Genomic DNA, 10,336 nt, shown 5'->3' with positions numbered 1-10,336 from the left:
ACGGGGATCGTCAAAAGGGTATTGAGCAACAGTGAGAATAATCGGCGGTGGTTTCATGGCCATTGGAATTTGCCCAACTTGTTGAGTTGACTAACCTACTCTTGGAGTGTTTTCAAATGGCGGAGAGTAGTTGAGCGATAAACCCCACTCTAGCTAAGAGGTATTCACCCTTTGGGAAGGTATAGGGTCTACAGTAATACCACTAATTTTTGAGATCACTATTCTCTAGGGTTGAGTTTCTTCGACTGTTAATGCCTGCAGTATCTCCATTATTTTACTCACACTCCCCTCCAGTTCTTCAATGTTTCCTCTCATCTTTTCTTGCCTCTACTCAATAATTTCCATCTTTCTTCGAGTATTGGCCCCAGTTTCGTAGTTGTGTCGGGGAAACAACCTGCCGGTTCAAGATTTAAAGGGCGAAAAGAGGTAAAAATGAGTTTTTGTTTTGGTGAAAATGTATGTATGCGAATTGATGTGGGTGCGTGATTATGCAAAAATTGTTTTAGACTTAATTGCATTTTGGTCCCTCTATTTAGGTGTTTTTAACGTTTTTACAGGGTTGAGTCGCGGACTAGGTCGATCTCTTTAAGACGTTTCACGGTACTGCCCAAAATTATGCAAAGCAGTCGAACTACCGCGCTGCCTCCAGGATAAAACAACCTAGTTCTATACTGTACGATTACTACTTGCATGATAGATAACCGGTCTAGAAATACACCCTCTGATGGTACTAAGACCATTCAAATATGATATACATACAACTTTAGTATCTGGTATAACGACCAGTCGTAGTAATTTCTTAAACCAAGAGAAATTTCAATAATTCTCTAAAGAGAATTCAATAACGTCATTTGACCAATCACAATAATTTCTCAAAAAGGAGAAACTTGAATAATTCTCTAAAGAGAATCCAAAAAAATTATACTTGATAATTTCTCAACTCAAATGAGGAGAAATTAACATTATTCTCTAAGGAGAATTCAAGAAATTACTTGGAAAATTCAACGAATAGAAAGAAAGGGGGAGAAGTTGGTGTTTCGAAAATTCAAAAGATGTAGAGTTATGAGAGTGAGGAAGGTAATGTTTCTATCTATTTAGTAAAGTAATCATTGCCTACTAAGATATATTTCTGACCTTTAGATGATGTTGGTCAAATCTCACCAACCAGATCCAAAGCCCAACCTCTGAATGACCAAGGTTTTAAAATTGCATGTAATTCACTTGCAGACACATGTTGAATCCCAGCATGCACTTGATATTCTTGACAACATTTGGCAAATTCGATGCAATCTTTCAGCATTGTAGGCCAATACATCTCTTGTGGAAACAACAACCACTTCATTTTGTGGCCAATTTGATGAGCGCCACATGATCTGCCATGTACATCAGATCTTGCTAAATATGCCTCGCTTTTGCTAAGACACTTGAGCAAGATGCCTTCAGAGGTTCTCTTGAACAATTTGTTCCCTATGATAACGTAACTTAGAGACTTGTATTTGATCTTTCAATCAGTTGATCCTGTTGGGTTTTTTAGATATTTGATTATAGGCTTTCGCCAATCAGTATCTGTCATATTATCGATGACAAAAACTTCAAAATTTTCAGGATCTGTAGATCCTAATTTTTTCATTGATAAGTCTGAAGGAGATAATTTTGTCGATATTGCTCTCTCTCTCTCTCTCTCTCTCTCTCTTATTTCGATCAGTTCTTCTAACTTTCCTTTCAACACTTTATACCCTAAAGTGCCATGGTTTTTTCTTAGTGGATTTCTCTATCCAAAGAAAAATGTAAATTCTCCTCCACTAAGTCTCTGGTGCTAGTGTGGCTTCCCTCGCATCTTTCCGGTTTGCCCATGTGGTTCTTTCAGTTCTAGATCCAATGGTATCAACTATGATCCTGAACTGCGCATACACAAGCAAAATACCTTAGTAATAATGCGTAACAAAAATCAAAATAAAAACATAAATTAACAAAATTAAACAAAACAAAACTTTGCACAAGCGTTGCCTTGTTGAAATTATCAACAGTCCCCGGCAACAGCGCCAACAACTTGATGACTTCTCGGCAAGTGTACTGATACTGTCAAAGTAATAATTAAGATTGTATCTACAGGGACTTCTATTTAACCAGACAAACATTGTGTAATGTTGAGAAAGTAACAAATAGGGGGTTTTGAGTTTGAATGTGAGAAAATAAAAGTTGTTCTGACAATTATGAGAAAGCGGTCAAGTTTTGCCTATAATCCCTTATTTCTCCCTTGTTGATGTCAAATGCATTACATGAATGAAACATCGTTATATTTCCATAGCGAATTAACAAGATCTCTATACCCAATCCTTTAATGTATAGATCACTAATTTATACTAGAGGTCTCATATCCCTATTCAACCAGCGTAAGTGAAAGTAGGCAATGATACAGTGTGTTAATTTAAATGCCACTACTATAGGTCTCATATCTCTATTCAACTGGCGTAAGTACAATAATGGCCCTAGTTCAGACGCGTAAGCTAAGGGTCAGTATTCCCTATAAGTTCATGATCACATTAACAGAGTATCTCAAATAATGCGCGTTAAGTAAAAGAGGTAATTAAATAGAAATATAACTAAGATTAGTCATGCAATATCAAATTTGACATATGTCCCAATAGGTTCGAAATAAGTTCATTAGACAAAACCTAACTTAAGAGTATTTAGTTACTCATACTGATACAATTAAAATACCGGTTAATAAGAAGAAGGTTGCATAAGAAATTCCTTGAAGATCTGGTCTCCAATAGATTCGAATGCGCTACAAATCTCACTTCCAGTGTTGTATTTCGCTATTTGTAGTCACAAATCGCAGAACCCTTGAAAAGATGCCAAAACTCCCCTTTTAAAGCCTTCATTTCATACCAGAACGCGTCAGAATTCGCCCCAAAAAAGGGCACATCGCGCGCTTTATGGACAGTATCGTACGTGTGATGCAACATTTCCAGCTCTATCAGGCACGCGATGGCTAGCATTGGCCAGCGTGATTTTTTCAAAAACTTGCTCGCATTTGCTCTATTTTCACCCAAATTTCTCTAAGTTCCTACTTCTTCATACTTAGTCATTTTTGCATCATTCTTTGGCCATAATTCCTCAAATTTGTTCATCGTTTACTTGTTTCTCTTTGCTTCTTTGACATATTACATGCAATGACAGAGTATCATCATGGCTAAAGGCTTTACTCAGACATATGGTGTATACTACTTAAGACATTTTCTCCTGTTGCAAAATTGAACGCTGTCAGAATTCTTTTATCCTTTGCTGCTAACTTGGATTGGCCTCTACATCAGTTAGATGTTAAGAATGTTTTTCTTGATGGCGATCTAGAAGAAGAAGTATATATGGATATTCCTCCTAGATTTGAAAACAAATTTGGATCAAATGTATGCAAATTAAATAAGTCTTGTATGGATTAAAGCAGTCCCCTAGACCTTGTTCACAAAGTTCTCCCACAATGGGTAATTTGCTGCCCTGATTGTTTATGTTGATGATATTGTCCTTACTGGAGACAATACAGTTGAAATGGAAAGAGTAAAAGAGAAATTAACATTAGACTTTGAAATCAAGGACTTGGGATTCATGATATATTTTCTTGGTATGAAGGTTGTTCGGTCAAAGAATGGTATTGTGATTTCACAGCAGAAATATTGAAAGAAATGTGAATGAGTAGATGTCGTGCTGCTGATACTTTTATGGATCATAATGCTAAACTTTGGGGAAAAGGTAATGTTACTGTTGATACTGAAAGATATCATAGATTGGTTGGGAAACTGATTTATTTGTCACACACCCAACCTGATATTGTTTTCTCAGTTAGTGTAGTAAGTCAGTTTATGCATTCTTCTTTCGAGGAACATCTTGAGGCAGACTATAGGATATTGAGATATTTGAAGGAAAATCCCGGAAAAGGCTTATTTTTAAGAAGACTAGTGAAAGAAATGTGTCTATCTTCACCGATGTTGATTGGAAAGATTCAGTCACAGATAGAAGATCAACCTTTGGATATTGTACCTGTGTTTAGGGTAATCTTGTGACATGGAGGAGCAAGAAACAAGGAGTTGTAGCAAGAAGTAGTGCATAAGCCGAGTTTAGAACTATGTCTCAAGGTATTAGTGAAGGATTATGAATCCTTAGAGTCTTAGAAAAATTTAAGATGAAAATTGAGTTTCCATTGGAATTATACTCTAACACTGAAGCTGTTATTAGAATAGTTCATAACTCAGTTCAAAATGACACAACCAAGCATATTGAGATTGATCGACACTTCATAAAGGAAAAGTTAGATGCGGGAATCATATGTCTATCTTTTGTGACTTCAAGTCAGCAAACTGCGGATAACCTGACCAAAAGTTTGGCAAGACTTACCTTTAAACATTTGATAGATAAGTTGGCATGATAGATATTTATGCACCAACTTAAAGGAGAGTTGGAAAATATCTTATCTCTATTTTATTGTTTTCATTTATTCTCCTTTATCTTCCTTAATCCTTCACTGAGGAGGAAATTATTTGTAATTTATTATATTCTTCCTATATACATCAGCCTAGAGCGCAGAAATAAAACACAACAGCATTTTCCCTATTATCTTCGATAAGTTCTTATACTATTCTTTTCATTCTTTTTACTCAATTGTTATATCATTTTTAACACATACTTTTCTAACAACAACCAAAAAAAACAAAATCATGAGTTGTTAAAATAATCCATTTACCTACATTTAATGAATTTAAAATTCTAATTTCCCATTCATTCTTTTTTTTCCACCATATCAAACTACTATGAGCAAAATAGCATATGGTTATGAACAAATAATTTGGATGAATATATTATAATTTGGTCTTACTATCATATATCACTCTATTATATTTTAGATAAGCCATATAATGATATATTATTTATTATCTGAAAATTACAAATTTTATCCTTATTGAAAACCATATTTGATACATTTCATATTGATTTATTTTTATTTTTAATGTATTTTATATGATAAAATTTCCTTTGTGATACTATTTCTATATTTTTCTAATATCAATTTTTTATTTTGATTTAAAAATAAATCTTTGTTTTAGTAGATTTCTATTTTTCATTTTATAAGAATAAATGAAAATTTTATCTTTTTTCCTAATTTTATTTTATCATATCTTGCTAACTTAATAAAAAAAAGTACTACGCATATCAAGTAGAACAATGACAGTGATTATTGTTTTTCAATGATTATAAGTAACTATAAAATTACAAATTATCCTTATATTTAAGACAAAATATAACTAACATAGGCTTATGCCTTTCATATAAAACTTCACAAAGTCTTCACATTTTTATCATATCCTAACCTTACTTTCTCCTTGTTGTATACACACAATGAACAAAAAGAGAAACCACATCCCTTTGATGCATATATTTGATAACTTCAAAACCATCATTCTCAAAGAAAATTTTATCTCAATTACACAGCTATGTTAGTGAGATGAGAATTAGAGAGTCCAGAAGGTCTTTGTTGCAACTAGGATTTTCTCTCTGCCATGTGATTCAGGCTCTTTATCATATATAGTAGGTTTCCACCTCACGGCATGAGCGACACGAGCTACTTTGTCGATTACCTCAGGGGTATCCCTCACGATAACGGTGCCTTCCGGCCGCAACATTCGGTCTATTTCGACCATCAAATCAACAAGGTTACATCTGCAATGAAGTCAAAATAAGCAATTAGGTGAGCTCTTGTTTATGTGAAACAAAGTAACCATTCAACATTTCGAAAATAAGCACTGAAATTTCAAATTGGTCTTTACAATCAAATCATAATCTCCCTAAGAAGTCTTAGACCGATACGGTGACATCAAATTAGAATTTTATTGAGCGTTAAAAATACCTGCTTTTGCCAGAGGCCGGATCCTTTATAAGCGATTCAATGCCGGTCACATGGATCAGGTCATAGGAGCGCGGATATGTCGAGAAAGGTTCACACCTGAGAACAGTCAAGAAATAACTTAGATCCAAAACAATAATCTGTTATAAACTACTATAGCACAGTAGTATAGTGGAATTTTAATAAATCGCTATTTTACACGATCCATGACTCACAATACTGCTTTCGACGGCAATAAAATAAAGGTGTCTACAACATTATTGATCAAGGCAAAAGATAAATACAAAAAAAAATGCTTGAAATTTTCAGCGGAAACCCACCAGTCATGATAGACTCCAATAAGACCCCTGTCAAAGATCATATCAAGGGTGGATGGCTTGCGAGACGGAACTACATTCATTACCCACACAGGATCAGACTTTAGTGCTGCTGCAAAACCTCCAAAGAATGCATTCATATCCATGACATTCCGTACAGCCGCAGTCCCCAACTTTATGTTTAGCGAATTCTTATAGTGTGCAACCCTTCTCACCCATCGCCTAGTGTCAGCTTCATATACATCAGCGACATTTTTCAGGAGTGTTGACCTAGGTGGCGAGGAAGTTAGCCTCTCCGGCCACTTGGGAATGTTCCCAACAGCATATTCTCCTTTCACGGAAGATATCCTACTGACGCATTTCTTCAATTTGAAGTACCTGCAACATTGAAAATGTTGGACATGGAAAATGTGAAACAAGAATAATAAGCGAAAAGATGAACTCAAACGAACAATGGCGTAATAGAATTACCAAGCAGAATTGGGATCATCTGATTCATCACATAACTCAAGGCCGAATTCGTTTTGGTTTGGAAGACACAGATCCCCTGCTGGCTTCTTCCATATGACAGTGTTGCCATCTACGGCAATCAGTTCATAACACAACGCTCTTGCCACACCCTGGAGGTCAGACCACTCTTTATCTTGTTTAGGCCACTGGACAGGTGGACCAGATACGACCAGATATCCACCAGGGCGGAGTAATCTATCAACTTCAAGGAAATAAGTAGCATCTGCGAGACACAGTTTATGAATTAGAGAAGCAACGTATATTAAGAAGTTTGCAACATATCGAAAGGTGAGGTGCAACGAAGAACTTACTGTAAGCTGTAAAAGGAATTAAACATCGAGAGCAATGGACTAAGTCGAAGCCAAATGCGGGAAATGGAAGTCTACGAGTACCAAGCATGGCAACAAAAGCTGGTATTCCTCTTTCAAGAGCAAATTGTATTTGTGATTTATGTGAATCCCTTGGAGCAAAAGACATTGTTACAATGTTTTGCGATAGTAAAAATCCTCCAAAACTGGCAACCTGTAAAACGTGAGAAATATTGGCGGTAGCACGTTAAACAATAATACATTCCAAAAATTTACTAAGGTCTATAAAAGAAACAAGAAATGGCTCCTACCCCACATCCCATATCAAGAGCAGTCCTCAGAACACCGCCATTCATTGGAATGTATTGACCGAGTTTTTCAATATACTGCTCTGCTCCATCGGGAAACATTGTGCCGCCTCCCGGGAATATAAAGTGTGGACCTTCAAGTTTCATCCATCCCTGGTGACCTTTCCTGTCAGCAATCTTGTTGTGCGGCATGTTGCTGTGCCATATCTACAAATAATATATTAGAGGTTTTAGACCGACAGATAGATCAGTAAAAACAAACATCTAAAAACATTATAAACTATTTTATGACACGATGTTGAAGTGTATCGTCAAATGTATATGAGAAACAAGCACGCAGGGTGTATAAAGAAAGAATGTTATCAGAGGATCTTCAGTTACTCACGATCCGTTAAAGGTACTAGCTATTCAGAGGCCTGTATTGATAATTTGGGTATTATTTGCTTTTAAGAAATTACTTTATTTACCTAATCAAATTACCAAATAAAATGTAACTTTAATTTCACTTTTATTCTCTTTATCATGATTTCTATGCAAAATAGTAAAATCGTTCAAACATTAAGTACAACATTTACAACGCAACTCTCTAAAAACAAAAGGCAAAATGAAGTTTTTGAAACTAAAAAATTAAAATAACAATAAATAACAAATGAAAACACGGAACGTTTTTCAGGATATCAGGCAAACGTTACTTTGCTAAACTATTGTCTCTTCTTTTCTCGCTAACTTTTCCTTATTCTTCTATCTCTATTGCCCTTTTCTCACTTCACAGTCACACTCAGTGTAGTTGATGGCAAATGGTGGTTGATATCCATGGCAGAGCCAAAATCTCGCCATATCAACCGCTTTGCGGCACTGTTATAACGATTATGGCGGAGAAACTCACAATATCAGCCGATATTTACCATTGAAGCGAGCCCAAAAACCGCCATGGTGCCGCTATTTGAAACACCAGTCACACTACAGTCTAATAGCTAGTCAAACTACAGTCAAACAGCTGGAAGCATCCTTTAATGACAAATTCAAACATATCATCCAACAAAAAGGCCTTTCACGAAACATACCATACCCTGTTTTGGATATACAATTTATGTTATCCATTGAACCAAATGTCATACGGCCAGAGTTACCCCAACACTTGGTAGCCAAATAATTTGAACAAAGCATTCAATCAGATCACCAATTACCTATAAAACGACATTGCATTTAATCTAAAAAAACAAAAACTAGATCCGAACAAGCTAACCACACACTAGAAAACTCCCAAACAGATATCTCCATACCAAACTAAAACATATGAAAAATCAAGCTCATATCTTCTAAAACCATATTGAGCATCTATAACACTAAACATACTAGTTAGCTCCCTATGCCAAAAAAACAAGCATGAAGCACCAAAATCCAAAGAAACAAACAAAAGAACTCGTTAATTTACCAACATTCTTGAACATCCAAAACATTCTCATCATACATATCCTATTTAACACTCACATATCATATCGAAGACGTGTGTCTGACTAGTGTTTAGCACAACACATCTTGATTACACTCTATCGCTTCCATTTTGTTTTCTTAAGGTATGTTTGGATGAGTGATTATTTTTCTTAAGGTAATTGAAATACTATGTGATCATGTATCATGGCAATTTTTTCAATTGTTTTAAAACCTTAAAACTCAAACATATACCAAAGATGCATCCAAACATTCCCTTAAACTATTATTAGTGTCTAAGGTGTCGGTGTCTATGCTGCATAGTTCATACCTTATGCAAACTCTCCGGCCACTGCACCGAAACCTTGTACCCCTTAGGCGGCGGAACAAGGCAAAGAGGCGTACTCTCCAGCATCGGACAATGTCTCTCTCTATAATAATTCATCTCCCTACTTAACTGACTATTAAGCCTCGGATCCTCACACGGCATATGATCCACAGCCTCAGCAGGACACGCTTCAACAACCCGAGGCTGTCCCGCCTCAATCGCCGCCACGAGCCTTATCCGCTGCTGCGGATCAGACCCGGACAGTAACAGCGTCTGCCTCCCGGAAGCTGCAAGAGAGTCACCAAGCGGCGTGAAGACGAGGATGAAGAAGAGGAAGACTAAGCCGAAGAAGAGGGCGGATATGAGGTCTAGAAGACGCCATTGACGGGGGTTGTAGATGAGGTTGATGTTGCTGGTTCGCTTTGAAGCTGGGAGGTTTACGTGACCCATTTGAAGAAAAAAAGATGGATCTGATGAAATTAGTGTGTGAAATTGTGTGAAAGAGTTTGGAAGATAGAGATTGATTTGGAAGTAAAATAGTAAGAAGTAGAGAGTTTGTTGAAAATGTTGTGACGGTGTTGAAGATTTTCCACTGACTGTGTGGAAAGGAAGATTTTTGTTTGAAGGTAGAGACTGTACGACCGGATCTAAGGTAAGTGCTTCAAAGAATGTAGGGAATGTAAACACTAAACTCTAATGTCAATCATTAACCATTTTTATTAAAAATAGTAAATATAGTTTAATTTGGTAAACGAGAATTAAAATTAAAAAAATAATAATAATAATAAATATAGTTTAATTTGGTAAACTAGAATTGAAATTAAAACATAAAATAATATAAATGAGCCGACTGTTTATTTTTTAGAAAATGGTCAAATCATTTCATCCTTATCGTTACGGAACAGAGACACATCATTTTTTCATATCAGACAACTATTTCCAAAGAGAGGTAAAATGTTCAATAGAAAGGAGCGACACATCTAGTAAACTGACACTCGAACTAAAATTTAGGTGACCGGATAGGTGGACTCAACTAAGGTCTTTTATCTCCACCTCGCCCCTTATAGATCTTTTTTAAGACGGAAAGGATCTTTCAGTCGAAGTCCTTTTTAAGGCGGTAAGGATCTTCTAGTGGAAGTTCATCATTCATATTTTCCTTTTTAAGGAAGCAAGGATCTTCTAGCGGAAGTCCAGCATTCATATTGCCTTTTCGAAGGCAGCAAGGATCTGTCAGTGAA

General features: G+C 36.0%; 1 protein-coding gene across 1 annotated transcript; it reads right to left on the bottom strand.

The window, feature by feature from the left end:
- Window positions 1-5,210: 5,210 nt before the first annotated feature.
- Window positions 5,211-9,771, bottom strand: LOC131639285 (probable pectin methyltransferase QUA3). Its single transcript, XM_058909785.1, has 7 exons — window positions 9,102-9,771; window positions 7,343-7,546; window positions 7,035-7,245; window positions 6,685-6,946; window positions 6,217-6,591; window positions 5,900-5,995; window positions 5,211-5,712 (listed from the first exon to the last, which is right to left on the bottom strand). Exons 1-7 carry the CDS (start codon window positions 9,546-9,548, stop codon window positions 5,505-5,507), a joined length of 1,803 nt encoding a protein of 600 aa, XP_058765768.1. The 5' UTR covers window positions 9,549-9,771; the 3' UTR covers window positions 5,211-5,504.
- Between the last annotated feature and the right edge of the window lie 565 nt (window positions 9,772-10,336).

This window comes from Vicia villosa, unplaced genomic scaffold, assembly GCF_029867415.1.
Source record: "Vicia villosa cultivar HV-30 ecotype Madison, WI unplaced genomic scaffold, Vvil1.0 ctg.002580F_1_1, whole genome shotgun sequence".
NCBI lineage: Eukaryota > Viridiplantae > Streptophyta > Magnoliopsida > Fabales > Fabaceae > Vicia > Vicia villosa.
The sequence above is the reverse complement of the archived record's forward strand: the minus strand, read 5'-3'. Positions and strand labels throughout refer to the sequence as shown.

Coding starts and splice junctions, on each gene's coding strand:
- LOC131639285 (XM_058909785.1), bottom strand. CDS start 9,548: ATGGGTCACGTAAACCTCCCAGCTTCAAAGCGAACCAGCAACATCAAC. Junction 5,996..6,216: donor ATTGGAGTCTATCATGACTG/GTGGGTTTCCGC, acceptor GACTGTTCTCAG/GTGTGAACCTTTCTCGACAT. Junction 5,713..5,899: donor CCGGCCTCTGGCAAAAGCAG/GTATTTTTAACG, acceptor ACTTCATTGCAG/ATGTAACCTTGTTGATTTGA.